The 15,223-nt window shown below is 61.8% G+C and overlaps 1 protein-coding gene across 2 annotated transcripts; it reads left to right on the top strand.

The window, feature by feature from the left end:
• The first annotated feature begins 371 nt into the window (after positions 1 to 371).
• On the top strand, positions 372 to 15,148 carry ACAP3 (ArfGAP with coiled-coil, ankyrin repeat and PH domains 3). Of its 2 annotated transcripts, none has more exons than XM_066374774.1 (24): positions 372 to 549; positions 4,236 to 4,293; positions 4,862 to 4,981; positions 5,186 to 5,239; positions 6,320 to 6,378; positions 7,090 to 7,273; positions 7,757 to 7,801; positions 7,909 to 8,004; positions 8,078 to 8,152; positions 8,642 to 8,653; positions 9,236 to 9,348; positions 9,433 to 9,484; positions 9,674 to 9,774; positions 9,848 to 9,959; positions 10,230 to 10,438; positions 10,515 to 10,584; positions 10,703 to 10,797; positions 10,871 to 11,073; positions 11,240 to 11,344; positions 12,360 to 12,458; positions 12,572 to 12,792; positions 12,938 to 13,047; positions 13,131 to 13,241; positions 13,346 to 15,148. In XM_066374774.1, exons 1-24 carry the CDS (start codon positions 503 to 505, stop codon positions 13,491 to 13,493), a joined length of 2,499 nt encoding a protein of 832 aa, XP_066230871.1. In that variant the 5' UTR covers positions 372 to 502; the 3' UTR covers positions 13,494 to 15,148. The 2 variants fall into 2 exon arrangements, with proteins under 2 accessions (XP_066230871.1, XP_066230870.1); XM_066374773.1 differs by having other exon boundaries at positions 12,351 to 12,458.
• Positions 15,149 to 15,223: the final 75 nt, after the last annotated feature.

The raw sequence follows: 15,223 nt of genomic DNA, 5'->3' as shown, positions 1-15,223 counted from the left end.
TTGCAAACGCCCCTAGTTGCGCAACTACCGGATCGCTGGAGAGGGCGGTGCCCGGACCCTCCCAGCATCCGGCGGCCGGGCAGACAGCTCCCGACGCCCTACTGTTGCTGAACCCACCTACCTACCTACGCGACCTGGAGTGGCCCCGGAACGAAGAGGGGCGGAATGTCGGGGCGTCCGGGCCGGAGCCGGGCGTGCCTGTGGCCTCAGGGAGGGGCGTTTGGCGACGCTCCCCGGCAGTGACAGCGGGCGGCGCCCGTGGGCGGCGGACTTTGGCGACGCTCCCCGGCGGTGACAGCGGGAGGCGCGCGCACGCTGCGGACTTTGGCGACGCTCCCCGGCGGTGACAGGCGGGGCGGAGCGGCGGCTCAGCGGCCTCGTTCCGGGGCGGGCAGGCGCCGAGCGCGGCGCGGGCGGGTGGACGAGCGGGCCGGGCTGGCCGAGGATGCTGCTCGGGGCGCCGTGGTCCTCGTGCCAGTGAGCGCCGCGCGCGGCCGCAGCCATGACGGTGGAGTTCGAGGAGTGCATCAAGGACTCGCCGCGTTTCAGGTGTGTACGCGGGGCGCGCCCTTTGTGGTCACTGGGGTCGCCGCCCCCTGGGGGACCCGGGGTGGACGCGGGATGGGCGCGGGGTGGGGGTGTCGGTGCCCGTTTTGTGCCGGGAGGCTGAAGCTGGTGACAGGAGCTGGAGGACCCCGCCTCGGACAAAGCCCGCAGCGCCCCAGGACGAAGGGACAGAACAAAAGATGCCCCTTGTGCTGGTCACCTCGCGCGGAGGGCGCGCGCGTGGAGGCGGGGCTGCCGCCGGCAAGCCACCTCTCCGTGGGAGTGTCCACTCCTGCTTTGTGTCTGCACCTTCGTGCTGGTCACCTGCACAAGACTGAGACCCTCCCGGGCCCTGCATTGCTACTCTGACCAGGGTTGTCTGGGCACGTGGGGCGTATGTCTCTGGATTCTGCATTGGCTCATGTGCCCAGAGCAGTGCATGGGGGACAGTTGGCAGGAGCCACGTGTGGGGCCTGGGGCTGGCTGCTTGGCAGGGGGTGACCTCGTGACCTCGAAGCCTGGAATGGTGGGGGCTGGGATGAGCAGACTGGTTTGGAGGTTCTGGTGGGAGGTTTTGGGCTGTGGTCTGCTCTGGGTTTGTGTTTTTAGTGCTTTCTGGGAGTGCAGGTGTGTTCTCCTGTGTGCATTACACATTCACTATGTGTGCATATCTGCCAGGTGTACACATGGGAGCTATGTCCGTCTACATCCTGCCTGAGGTGGCAGACCCTGGATGTGAATGTGTAAATGAGCTGTATACTCTGTGCTGGCATGCTTGATACATGTGTGTAGACTAGTGATAGGTCCATGAACATGTGTCGCGTGTCATTTCTTGGTATGGACTCATACACATAGTGTGTTTATCTTGCTGGTATGAGTGTTGTTACTAAACACCCATGTTAGTTTGCTCATGCATATTCCAGCACTAGGACACACGTCTCTGCACGTGTGTGTGTGTGTACTGTGCCACTGCATGCATGCACATGGGATAGCACAGGAGCATATCTACCGTGTCTCTATGAATGTGTGCACTTGGTCATGTGTGGTGTGCGTGCTGGGTCTCTGGGGTTTGCCAGTAAGAGGGCCTGTGTGTGCTTCCACCAATGGGGCTAGGCATCAGTACTCTTACCCCTGGGCCCCTGGAGCCAGCTTCTTGCACAATCACCTCACAAGGGAGGCTATGGATAAGGGTTTTGTCAGCCAGAGGGTGGCCCAGGCCCTGGGCAGAGAGGTGGGGGATGACCATCTGTTTGCCCATCCTCTGTTGATGACTGATGAAGGGAGGGGGTGTGAGTAACCCCCACCTCTGCTCACTGTTCTCCAGGACCCAAGCTGTGGGGGGAGGTGTGCAGCCAGGGACTAGTCTGGGGGCTTGGACTTTGCTGAGGCATACTGGCCTTGTTCTGGCACCTCCTGCAGAGACTCATGCTCCTCCTTCCCTTGCATAGAAGGGTCCAGGTCCACCTTGCCTGGTCAGATGGGGGCATAGGCATCCCATTTACCTCCTGGTCTTCCTTCCTACACTAGCCTGTTCTGCCGGTGGCGCCCGCAGTGATTACGGTGGCTTTGCCATGCTCCCTCTGGTAGGGAGGAGTTGCCCCAGTGAAAGTGCCCAGCCTGGCCTGGGGGAGGGGCTCAGTGGAGTCACTGGAACCCTGGGCCACAGAAGCCTTGCTCTAGGTTTCAGGGTTGGGTTGAGGTTTAATAAGGGTTTGAGGCCACCCTGAAGTCCCTCTGTCTGCTCAGCCTTAGGTGCAGCTGAAGATGAAACTTGGGCTTCCTGGAGGTTGGCCTAGGGTGGGGATGGGGGGGCAGGCCAGGAGGATGTGGTCAGTGATGTGAGACCATGTGGCCCTAGCCCTGGGAAGGGGGACCCTGCCTGTACACTTTTGGCCTGGAGAGAGCATGTGGCTCAGGGGTCCAGACTCTCCCAGACAGGCGTGGGGCCTCCTCCCACCCCTTGTTCTTGGTGCCCCCTCCCCTGGGTGGGGCTTCAGGCACTGAGTCATGGCTTTGGGGGGGGACTGGCCTCTCCCTCAATCTCATCCTCCAAGCTGCTGAGGAAAGCCTGGAGGGAGGGCAGGAGAGGAGGCCTCTGGTCCTCAGGGGCTAGGGAAGGAGAGCTGGCACACTGTCTCCTGGTGCAACCCCACCCATGCCTTGCTCCAAGCACCAGGTGCCCAGGCCCAAGGGTGGCAGCTCTCTGTACAGCTGCCCAGGATATTTGGGATGGCTGGAGCACCAAGGCTGTGTCTCCCTCTGCGGCATCCTCTTCTGGGTGGGGTGCTCCTTCCCTGCCCTGGGATCCTCTGAGAGGGACAGGAGAGGCTACAGCAGAGGTCAGGGTCCCTGGGGTCCCAGCCTCCTGCAGTCAGCCTCACATATTTCAGGTCACACCACCAAGTGGTTCAGAGGGGCAGTCCTAGGTGGGCTGCAGGGCACCCCATTGGGGCCTGGGCCACCTCCAGTCCAAGCAGACAACCTTTCTGACCCTCTCTGCTCCAGAATAGAGTCCCCTGAGCCCCTCCAGAAGGGATGGGCGGTGCTCAGAAGGAGTCCTGCCAGGTGGGGGGGGGGGACCTTACAAAATCCCTGGGTGCTCTTCCCCACCCCAGCTCCTAATGGAGATCATTCTGAGCTACACCCCAAGTGAGGGGACTAGGTCCTACCATCCAGGCCTGGGAAACCCTGGGATATGTCCCTCCCCCTGCCCCCTCCCCTTTGCCTGACCCCACCCAAGGCCTGTCCCTGGAGGCCTGCCTCCCGCCCCTGGTCTGAGCCCCATTCCCGTTGTCCCTCATCCCCAGGAGGCCAGATGGGCCCAGCTCACCAGCTGAGGGGGTTGGGGGCACCGGGATCCTGGCCTGATTTTCCTATTTCCTGTTCTGGGAGCATGGGGTTGGGGGGGGGGTGTCACGTGCCTGATCCATCTGCCTCTGCCTTCCGGGGATTCTCCTGTCCACGGCTTCTCTGGTGATGTCATGTGTTAACTCTCCCCTCCCCGAGATAGCCCATTGTCAAGCTGCCCAGGGGAGTGGGCTCCTCCAAAGCCTACCCCTTTCTCCAAGCTGACAGTGCCATTCTGTGTTTTGAGGTTCGGAGACTTGGGGATCTCATGGTGCTGAGGGAATGAGAGAGAGCGGCCGCCTCATGTTCTTGGCTGGCTCCGGCTGAGACAAATTTGCCACAGGGGCCACCAGGCTTGGGGGGGGGGGCGGTTCCAGGTGGAGTCTGGGATCAACCCTGGGTCTTGGCATTAGGCAGGAGAATAGCTGACTTGCCTTGTCTACACACACCTGCCCTGGGGTTCCAGCCCCTCCCTCTGTCCTCAGACTTGTCTGACCTCTCTATCCCAGGCCCCAGCAGCTTGACCCCAGATGGGGACATCACATCCAACTGGGCCTTTTCCTGCATGGGGTTGTGGTGGGCACTGGGCAGCTCTAGAGTCAGCTAGGCCTGGGTCCCTGTCCTGACTCCTCTTCCTGGGTGGCAGCAACCTCTCTCAACTTCCATTTTCTGGCCTGTCTGAGACCCATGGGGCCATGTGGCTGTAGGTTGGCTGACAGGAGCAAGCAGCCACTGTCTCAGCAGCCCCCTTGGGGAGATGCACGTGGAGGTGAAGACCCAGTCTGCCATGTGGTCAGGGAAGCGGGCTGTAGGCTGATCACCAGCTGCTGTTCCCATTGCAGGGCGACTATCGATGAGGTGGAGACAGATGTGGTCGAGATCGAGGCCAAACTGGACAAGGTGAGGGGACCAAGGTGCACAGGGGTCCAGTGCTGCTCTCTGTCCCCCACGGCTAGCCACCTGTTTGTGTGCATGTGTGTGTGAGCACAACTGTGTTGCACATGGGGCATGCAGCCTACGTGTTGTCCCGACCACCCCAGCTATGCCTACCATGACTGTCCTAGGTACATACACAGCACACACGTATGTCTGCCCCTGGGTCTCCCATTAGGTGGTGGTGGGCCTTCAGGTGTTCTCTCCAGTGTACCTTTAGGGCTGGAGACAGCTGCTGGTTGGCCAGGGTGACATGCCAACCCCAGCCCTAAGCTCCCTGCTCAGGCTTCCCTGTCCTGCTCCAACTCCTGCTCTGTAGCCAAAGCCCAGGTGGCACCATGCTGTCCTGGTGCCCGGTGGGCTTGCGATGGAAGGCAGGCAGTGGTGGTACTTTCCCAGCCTCAGGCTGCTTAGAGCAGCTGTGTTCTGGGCACTACTGGGCCCTGAGTGGCCTTCTTCTGGCCCAGCCTCTTGGCAGTGGCGGGGGCTGGTGAAGGCAGGTGCCTTGAGTGTCATTCCTCCACCCTGTCCACAGCTGGTCAAGCTGTGCAGCGGCATGATCGAGGCTGGCAAGGCCTACGTCACAACCAACAGGCTCTTCGTGAGCGGTGTCCGAGACCTGTCTCAGCAATGCCAGGGTGACACCGTCATCTCGGTGAGGGGGGCAGCTGACCTCTGACTGTTAGTTAGGGGTGGGCATGGGCAGGCAACCCCTCGAGGGTGCCCAGGCCTGGGAGCAGGTGGGCATCTGTGCTGGGTGGCAGGGATGGTTCCATAGGCTTTGGCTGGGGAGGTGCTGGCCACTCAGGGGCATGGCTGTTCCATCTGAGTGAGGGGTCTCCTCACCCTGCTCCTCTAGGAATGTCTGCAGAGGTTTGGAGACAGCCTGCAGGAGATGGTCAACTACCACATGGTAAGCGCTGCCAGGGTGGGGGTGATGTGTGTGAGGGCCTGTCCAAGGGCCCATCAGGAAGTTGAGCTGGCTGGCGGGGTCGTCTTTGGGAGAGGCCACATTTTGGGTCTTCTAGTCTGTGCGGTGAGGGATGTCATGAGGCTCTCTGCTGTGTCCCAGGTGAGGGCCAGACAGTGGGGAGGGTGAGGGAGGCACTGGGGACAGTGGGGTCTCAGGGAGGGAGAGGTCTTGGAGGTTCATCCAGGGTCCCCTAACCACACAGGGGTATCCAGCCATTGTAGCAGAAGCATCTCCCAGGCTGACCTCATGGCCCCTGGACGAGTCCAACCTCACTGCTACCCGGGCTGGGGCTGGGTGACCTTGAGCCCTCAGGGCCCCCAGCACAGATATATGGAGAAGGGCTTGAGGCACACGTGGGTGGTTGTACAGTAGCCTGGGAACTAGAGCCCCAGACTAAACAAGGGGCCCCACCCCCCGTAGGGGAAGTTCAGAAATAAACCATCTCAGAACAGCTTGTCCTGCCATGTCTATCTGTCTGTCTGCTTCCTGAGAGAGTCCCTCATGTGGGAGGCTCTGATTTTGGGTCCCATAAGTGCTGTGGGGAGCCCTCCAGTTCCTGACAACCACCTACTCTGCTCATTAGGCCAGGTCCTTTGGGAGCTCCGGCTCCAACCCAATCCTTCCTATTGCAGGGCTGGTCATCCTCAATGTGGCCTCCCAGGGACAGGAGGCTGTGGGTATCACCAGGTGCTCTGTGTGGGCCTCCCCCATTGGGCCAGTGTGGGGTGGGGCCATGGGAAGGGCCCATCAGGGATAGCTTTGGCCTCTAGTCTGGCCTAGAATCAGGAGGAGAGATGGGCAGGTGGCCACAGCTGCCACCTCTGGGCACCAACCCACGCCTAGGCGGCCACATCCACTCCCCTGGGCCCTGAGGCTGGCTTTGTGGGGATGACCAGTGGAGGCCCAGGCTGGCTGACTGGGGCTTCCCCTGGTTCTCACCTGGGAGGGACAGGGGCCTGGCCCCTGGGGTCATATGGAGACTGAATTCTCACCCCACACACACTATCTCTTGGTCCCCAGATCCTGTTTGACCAGGCCCAGAGGTCCGTGCGGCAACAGCTCCACAACTTTATTAAAGAGTGAGTGGCTCAATGCCCCCAGACCTGAAGGGAGGCCTGGCCTTCCCTAGCCTGGGACAGGTCAGTGGTGATCTCTTTGCTGGAGTCAGGGAGCAGACAGACGCAGCTGTGCTTGACCTGGGAGGGTCCTGGAGCTTGCTTATGAGGGGCCTTGGCCCGAGGCCTCAGGGCTCTGGGTCAGGGCGCTCAGCCAGAGCAAAGTGTTGGAAGGGGGACAGGGCTGGAGGGTAGGATGAGGGCCTCCGGCGACAGGTAAGGGCATGACCATGGAAAGAATCAGGGTGGTGGTGGGAAGAGGTGAGGGCTGGGTGGGGGTCTGAGCTCAGCACCTGTGTGTGCAGTTGGGGTACCTATGGGACCCCCGAATGATGTCATGTTGAAGCTGGGTATATGATCCTGGAGTCTGGGTTGAAGCTGGGGGTCATCCTAGGTTGGACCTGGGAGTAAGGTGGTGAAGGGCCAGGGTGGGCCCTAGATCAGGAAAAAGGGGCCTGGAGGTGGAGAGGAAGGGGAAGGGGAGGGGGACACCTAGTGCAATGGCTGCAGGGGGTTAGGGCTGCAGTGTGGTGTGGGCAGGGAGGTGAGGAAGGGAGGCAGGCCCTTCCCAGGAGCCATGAGTGTGGCTGGGAGCATTGCGAGGGCGTTTCATGAAGGTGGGGTCTCTACATTCGCCCCTCCTGGGAGCCCCTGACCTCACACTCCTGCCTCCAGGGATGTGCGGAAGTTCAAAGAGACCAAGAAGCAGTTTGACAAAGTACGGGAGGACCTGGAGCTGTCCCTGGTGAGGAACGCCCAGGCCCCAAGGCACCGGCCCCATGAGGTGGAGGAGGCTACAAGTGCCCTGACCCTAACCCGCAAGTGCTTCCGCCACCTGGCACTAGACTATGTGCTCCAGGTCAGTGCAGGGCATAGAAGGGTTGGGTCCTAGGGTGGGGTGGGAGGTGTCTCTGTGTTCCTGCGGATAGACAGAGCTGGCATCCACAGAGGCTTCTCTATCTTGAGAAAGCCTTCAATATCATATCTTGGGAAGGAACATGGTGGGGGGGGCTGGCAAAGGTCCAGAGGTGGGGATGGGCTGGGAAAAGCCAGGGACTGCAGGCTGAAGGGGTGGAGGCCTGGGAGACCTCACTGAGGGTGGGCTTAGAGGGCCTTGAGCAGAAGTGAGAATTTCTGGCTTTGATTCTGGAAGGGATCCATTGTTGACATGGGAAGGAATATAGGCAGTAGGAAGATAGGGCTGGTGCTAGTGCAGGGATATGAAGATGAGCTGGGGGTCTCAGGGAACCACAAGCAGCCAGAGTGGACTTTGTGTAGCAAGGTGCAGGCCATGGCTATCTCAGCCCCGACACCCTTCCCCTATTCATTTCTCCCCTGGCAGATCAATGTCCTTCAGGCCAAGAAGAAGTTTGAGATTTTGGATTCTGTGAGTGCCTGGTGAGGGGCAGGTGGGCGGGCAGCTGCCCTTGAATACAGGCATGTGCAGCAAGTGTGCCAGGTGTGGGTGGCCTCACCAGTGCCTCCTACCTGCAGATGCTGTCCTTCATGCACGCCCAGTACAGCTTCTTCCAGCAAGGCTACAGCCTGCTGCACCAGCTAGACCCCTACATGAAGAAGCTGGCGGCCGAGGTGAGCCTGTGGGGAGGGGGAAACCCCAGTCCGGGTCTCAGGCTCCTTTCCCTCCTGACGCCTGTCCCCACAGCTGGACCAGCTGGTGATTGACTCAGCAGTGGAGAAGCGGGAGATGGAGCACAGACATGCTGCCATCCAGCAACGGGTGAGGTCCCAACCCCCCTGCACATGATAGGGGGACCCCAAGAGGCCACCACCTCCATCCCTCTCCATACCGCTGACCTGGGAGGTCCATTGGCACATATACACTCTCTGACCCTTCCCTCAGACCTACCCTCTCTTCTGGGGTCCCCATCTTTAGGGGCCTCAACAGCAGGAGGGTCTGGGCAGCCCTCTGGCCACTTAGAGGCCAGGGTAAGGGTGGGCAAATGGCCAGCTTCCTCAGCGCACAAATGCTGGGGCCTTCCTTCAAGGTCAATGGTAGCTTTTGCGTCCTCAGTCGATGGCTCCTCCTGGAGCTTCTTTGGTTACTTGCCAGTCAGTCGCCCCCACACTGCCCAGGACAGGGGGAGCTGCAGGGGAACCTGCCATTTAAGAGTCATGGAGAACTTGGACAGGTAGGGGGCTGGGGGTGGAGCTGTCACTCACGGGCATTCTCTTCTTCCTCTCATCCACCCCTCCTGCTCTGCCACAGACGCTGCTGCAGGTGAGTGGGTGTCCACCCTAGGGAGAGGGAGTAAAGGGGGGACCAGATAGGCGGGGCCTCTGCCCTCCCTGCCCCCCCCCCGGCACTTCAGCACCAAGGACACCTCCCACGGGCCTCAGAGCTCCCCAGGCACCTGTGGGCGCTTCGCTGTAAGCAGTGGCTGGCACCAGCAAGGACTCGAGCCGAGGCGGGATGCATCCCCCTTCCCCCCCATGGGAGCGGCAGCAGCTGTCCCTTCCTGCCCCCCGCTTAGCCAGGGAAGCAGGTGGCTGGGCCTCCTCTCCCACTGCTGGACACACAGGACAAGACTCAGTGTCTCCCAGCCTGGTGAATGGCGCTCTGTCAGGAGGGGAGCGGGCCCAGCTGGCGACATGAATGGGGGACCCAGGATGGGGGAGGCAGCTTCCTTCCTGATCCCAGAGCCTGCTGTTCCTACAAGGCTAGGGTGCGGGGTGTGAGGGCCTGGGCTCTGGGGCCCCAGCCGTGACGTGAGGCCACTGCCCCCAGGGGCTTTTGGGCAGGGGCCTTGCTTCAGTTCAGGGCGAGCATTCACTGGGAACCCGGCTCTGACTGCCCCCCCAGGACTTCTCCTATGATGAGCCCAAAGCAGAGTTCGATGTAGATGCGCCCAGCGGTGTGGTGATGGAGGGCTACCTCTTCAAAAGGGCCAGCAATGCCTTTAAGACATGGAACCGGTGAGGGAACCTTCCTGGGGGCCGGGGCAGTGGGGTCATAAGGCTGGCCCTGCCTGACCCCTCCTGGCCCATTCACCTGCCCAGGCGCTGGTTCTCCATCCAGAACAGCCAGCTAGTCTACCAGAAGAGGCTGAAGGTATGCACAGGGCCCCTCTCCACCGGGCTGCTCAGGTGGGCTGAGAACAGTGACGGGCATCACAGTCTGAGTGGTCAGGCGGACAGAGAGCCCTTGGGTCTCAGACAGTCTGTGTCTGTAAGGCAGAGCGATCAGTGGGTGGTCAGGGCTGCGTGTTGAGTGGGAGGGGCCACCGTGTGCTGCCCACAGGACGTGCTGACGGTGGTGGTGGACGACCTCCGCCTGTGCTCCGTGAAGCCATGTGAGGACATCGAGCGGAGGTTCTGCTTTGAGGTCGTGTCACCCACCAAGTGAGGAGCCCCAGCCTGGCAGGGTTGGGGAGGGGGCCCCTGCCTGCCCGGCCTGACGACCCCTCCCCCCCAGGAGCTGCATGCTGCAGGCTGATTCTGAGAAGTTGCGGCAGGCCTGGGTCCAAGCCGTGCAAGCAAGCATCGCCTCCGCCTACCGGGAGAGCCCGGACAGCTGCTACAGCGAGGTGTGGCCCGGCCAGCACCCTGCACATGTGTTCACACGGCCCCTGCAGGTCGCATGCAAGTGTGTATGGGCAGTGCAAGTGTGCATGTACATGTGTGTGCATTGTGGGTATGTGTGAGTGTGCCTGCACACATGTAAGCATGGGCTTTGGTTGGGGGCCCTAGCCTGAGCTGGCACCTCTGGCTGGGGGCGGGAGTGGGGGTGGGGCCCTGCTGGGGAAACTGAGACTGCAGCTCCTGAAGGGCTGAACGGCCCCTCACACCGTCCCCAGAGGCTGGACCGCACGGCGTCCCCATCCACAAGCAGCATCGACTCTGCCACAGACTCCCGGGAACGTGGTGTCAAGGGCGAGAGCGTGCTTCAGCGCATGCAGGGCGTGTCCGGCAATAGCCAGTGTGGTGACTGCGGCCAGCTCGACCCTCGCTGGGCTAGCATCAACCTGGGTGTGCTGCTGTGCATCGAGTGCTCAGGCATCCACAGGTAGGCCCACCAGGTGGGTGGGCAGGGGCGCTAGTCCGAGCCACCTCTGACTCACCTCTGCCTCCCCACCGCCTAGGAGCCTGGGTGTCCACTGCTCCAAGGTGCGGTCCCTGACTCTGGACTCGTGGGAGCCGGAGCTGCTAAAGGTATGTGTGGGACCATCGCAGGCTGACAGCCCCTGGTGGAGGTGTGGGGAGGGCTGGGTCTGTAGCCTGAGGGTGTCTGTGAGCTGGGCTGAGGCCTGCACACCCTGTCTCCTGCCAGCTGATGTGTGAGCTTGGAAACAGCACCATGAACCAGATCTACGAGGCCCAGTGTGAGGGGCCGGGCAGCAGGAAGCCCACGGCCAGCAGCCCCAGGTGAGGTGGGCGCAGCAGGGATGGGGCAGCGAGCCCCAGCCTTGAGTGCGGCCTCATGTCCACCCTGGTCCAGGCAGGACAAGGAGGCCTGGATCAAGGACAAGTACGTAGAAAAGAAGTTCCTCCGGAAGCCGCCCTCCACATCAGCCCGGGAGGCCCCACGGCGCTGGCGGGCCCTTAAGTGCCCGGGCCACCACAACTCCCCCCGTGTCCCCACCGCCCGCCGCAAGGTCCGGATGGAGCCTGTCCTGCCCTCCGTGGCTGCTCTGTCCTCAGGTGGGAGGGCTGTCAGCTCACTTGGATGGCGGGTGGGAGAGGGCTCCAGCCGGGTGAGCCACTAAGCCCAGACCCCAGGGAGGTTGGGGCAGGGCAGGGCAGGGCAGGAGACAGGGCTCACAGGGGCACACAGCATGACGGCCTTGGGTCTCCCACTCCTGTGCAGGTGCTGTGGAGCGCAGGTTCCGCCGGGATTCCCTCTTCTGCCCTGATGAGCTGGACTCCCTCTTCTCCTATTTTGACGCAGGGGCTGCTGCGGCTGGTCCACGCAGTAAGTGCTGCAAGCTCCCCAGCCCCTGCTGCCTACCCCTCAGCCCAGCCAGGGCAGCAGGGCAGGACCAGGCATGACTCACCAATAGGGTGGATCACTGTGGCCACTCATTTGGGGACTGGCAGGACAGGTGTTACTTGCAGAAGCGACAAGGTTCGGAGGTGGTACCATAGAGGCTGGTCTTGGAGTGGGGAAGACGGGGTCAAGCAGGGCTAAGACTGGGATTATACCTTGAGGGGCTGGGGATAACTTGAGCACTGACTTGAAAGCTGGGGCCATGACCCTTGAGTGATATGTGTGAGTGTGCATGTGCTGTGTGCACACAAGAGAGATGTGTGTGTCAGAGTACACACAGGTGTCCAGATGGGTGAGTGTATGCGCACCGGTGTGCTGGGGGTCCAGAAAGCTCGTTGCACAATGATGCACATTTTTCTTGCTTCTGTTGGAGTTGGGGACAACTGCTACATGTCGAGCCCTCCCTGAAGGCTGCCTGCTAATGGTTGGTCAGCACCCACCAGTCTGGGCAGTGTGGGCAGAAGGCACGGCCCTCACTAAGAAAGAAAGCGCAGGGCTGATGGGGTGACAGGGAGTGACCATGGGCAGCAGAGGGCGCTGCCTCACCATCCTGAGCCCAGTGCTCTTCTGCAAGGGTTGCCCCTAGGGTGAGCTGGGCTGACAGCTTGCTCAGTGCTGCCTGGGGCCCATCTCCAGGGCTTGGCCAAGACTCCATCACTGGACAGTGACCTCCCGGCATGCACTGGCCACAAACAGGGCTAAACACCCGCAGCCTGCACATGCTCACCCGTCCTGCTGGGACTGACCTGCCTGAGGGTGGGTGTCCATGTGTAGCTGCCCATTATTTGTTTTCTCCCCTTTCCTCTTATCCTGGGCCATGCTCCCCCGTGTTCCCTAGTGGGAGCTGGTCCTGCCCCTGGGGGCATCCCCTGGAGGATGGTTGGGGTTTGGGGGAGGAGTCAGGGATGCTCAGTACCCCGTCTGCCCACGGACCCCGCAGGTCTGAGCAGCGACAGTGGCTTAGGTGGTAGCTCCGATGGCAGCTCGGATGTTCTGGCCTTTGGTGCAGGTTCCATGGTGGACAGTGTCACTGAGGAAGGTGGGTGCACACCTGCCCACCTCTCTGCTGCAGTCCCTCCCCAGCTCTTCCGCCCCTCTGCAGTAGGCTAGATCACTGTCCCTGACTACCCCCCCCCCCCGCCATCCTCGCAGAGGGTGCAGAGTCTGAAGAGTCCAGTGGCGAGGCAGATGGAGAGGCAGAGACCTGGGGCCTGGCGGACGTGCGGGAGCTGCACCCTGGTCTGCTGGCCCACCGTGCAGCACGTACCCGCGACCTTCCTGCACTGGCTGCCGCACTGGCCCACGGGGCCGAGGTCAACTGGGCAGACACAGAGGACGAGGGCAAGACGCCATTGGTGCAGGCCGTGCTAGGGGTGAGCAGGCCTGGGGCCGGGGGCCGGACACAGGTGCATGCTGACACATTGGCATCTTCAGGCCTGCCGCTTCAGGGGCTTGTACACAGGGCCCTCCAAGGGGCCATCTCCTGGGTTCAGTCTGACCTGCCCCCTGGCTCCCCAGGGCTCCTTGATCATCTGTGAGTACCTCCTGCAAAATGGAGCGGATGTGAACCAAAGAGACAGCCGAGGCCGGGCGCCCCTGCACCATGCCACGCTCCTGGGCCACACTGGGTGAGTCACAGGTGCCCTTCCTGCTTGCCTTTGGGCCGTGTTTCCTGCGTGCGGCGCCCCAACTCGGCTCCTCTGCCCCTCAGCCAGGTGTGCTTGTTCTTGAAGCGGGGTGCCGACCAGCACGCTTTGGATCAGGAGCAGCAGGACCCGCTGAGCATCGCGATACAGGAGGCTAATGCCGATATTGTCACACTGTGAGTGTCAGGCAGCTTGGGGGTGCTGGAGCGGAGGGCAGGGCGCCATGGGGGGTGGGGCGCTGTGGCACCTGGGTGGCACCCTCATGCTGGGCTTCCATCAGGCTACGTCTGGCGCGCATGGCTGAGGAGATGCGGGAAGCTGAGGCGCCCCCAGGCCAGCCAGGCCCCCTGGCCAGCAGCAGCCCCACGGAGCTCCAGTACCGCAGGTGCATCCAGGAGTTCATCAGCCTCCACCTGGAGGAGAGCTAGGGCGGGCAGACTGGGAAGCAGCCAAGCCCTGCTGCCTGGCCCATTTCCTGAGAGTCCTGGTGCCTGGGCACTCCTGGGGCCCCAGCAGCCTGCTCTGCCCTCCTCAGCGCTGCCTGGAGCCCCAGATCAGGGGGAGGGACCCCCGCACTGAGTCTTCTGAAAGCCCTACGTTTCCCTAGAGGTGCTGCGTCATCTGGTGCCCCTCAACCTGTGTGGGACCCTATGTCTTCAGGTGACTCCTTCCTCCGGGGCTTGGGTTGCTCATGTCACAAACCACTCTGAAGGCTCTTGCCACCTCATGTCCCCCTGTCCTCGGGGCCTATGTCACCTCATGTCCCTCTGTCCCCAGGAACTATGTCACCTTATGTCCCTTTGTCCAGGGGCCCATGTCACCTCTGTCCCTCAGCCCCAGGGGCCTGTGTCACCTCTGTCCCTCTGTCCCAGGGGCCTATTTTACCGTGTGCCCCAACTTTTATTGCTCCAGACACTGACCTGCTAGTTGGGTCCCTCCTACACACCCCAGAGCCCCTCCACTATGCCCTGAGGCTGGTGGCTGGCCACCAGCCCCTAAGAGGGCAGAAGGGGCAGCCCATCCAGGGAATCAACCCGTGTACCTCACTTAGTGACCCCAGTGTCCAGGCTGGGCTTCTCGGGTGCTGGGGCAGATCTGTCATGGAGCCTCAGCCCTGGCTGGACGCAGGCGTCCCGAGGCCACGTGGCTGGCCACGCAGGCCCCATACCGTGTGGCCCTAGACTGGTCCCTGCCTCCTCCAGAAGTACTTGGCCCAGAGCAGGTGCATAAAAGACTTTGGCACTTTGCACCCTTGCATCCGATGTTTTGTCATGGACTGAGTGGATTTTCTACAGCCACCTACTTCTCACTTTGTCTTGCCTCTTTTCTCTGTTGACTCTGGAGGACCGCCTGGACCCCAGCTCTGTCTGCAGCTGGGGGGATGCCCCTGCAGCTCTGTCCTGCACTTGCCAGCTCACTGCTTGAGCTGGGCCCTCGGATGGGTCCAGAGGTCCCTCAACTCACTACCCAGGGCCCACAATGCCTTCTGCATTCCCTGTTTCCAGAGCCCTGGGGCAGCCGCTGGGTCTCTCCCCAACCTGGGTCATTGGTCAGGCCATGGCCAGTTGGCTGGTCACTATGCAAAGACTGCCCAAGGAGGCTCCATGGGTGGCAAGGTGGGCACTGACCAGGCCCCTCAAATCCTTCACTTGCTGGCTGTGACCCCTAAAGAACAGAATTAACTCCTTTTTCTCTTCCTGCTTGAGCTCTGCCCCCACCTCCCACCCCACTGCCTGTCAAGGCCTCATGCCTGGGTCTCAGGCTGGAGGGACTGCCCACTCCAGATCACTCAGTAATAAACTGCCGCTTGCACCACTGCCTGTCATTGGCTCGCCCGCCTCACTCCACTGTCTTAGCTGGGGAGGGGGTGTATCTGGGTCCCCTGCCTTTCCTGGGGAGCGGCCCTGAGTAGGGTAGCACCGGGGCCTCAAAAGGTTATAGTAAGCCAGAACCAGGGGTCTGATGTAGGGCCTGGGGCTTCTTTGATGAAAACTGACCCCTGATACCTCAGCCCCCATTCCTTGGACCCTCTGCCCTTCTCTCACCTGGACTGTGGTTCCTAGTGGGAGTCAGGGTAGATACCAACTGGCAAGGATACCTGGGCCTGGTCTTGACTCCTGGGCAAGCCTTAGCCCTGCAAGGTGGCCCCATGCCCAGT

This window comes from Saccopteryx leptura, chromosome 3, assembly GCF_036850995.1.
Source record: "Saccopteryx leptura isolate mSacLep1 chromosome 3, mSacLep1_pri_phased_curated, whole genome shotgun sequence".
Taxonomy (NCBI): Eukaryota; Metazoa; Chordata; class Mammalia; order Chiroptera; family Emballonuridae; genus Saccopteryx; species Saccopteryx leptura.
This window is presented reverse-complemented; position numbering and strand designations above follow the sequence as displayed.

Excerpts from the sequence above, each read along its gene's own strand:
- ACAP3 (XM_066374773.1), top strand. The coding sequence starts at position 503 with ATGACGGTGGAGTTCGAGGAGTGCATCAAGGACTCGCCGCGTTTCAG. Across the intron at positions 9,485-9,673 it reads TCTACCAGAAGAGGCTGAAG|GACGTGCTGACGGTGGTGGT; the intron begins GTATGCACAGGG and ends TGCTGCCCACAG. Across the intron at positions 10,798-10,870 it reads CCCACGGCCAGCAGCCCCAG|GCAGGACAAGGAGGCCTGGA; the intron begins GTGAGGTGGGCG and ends ACCCTGGTCCAG.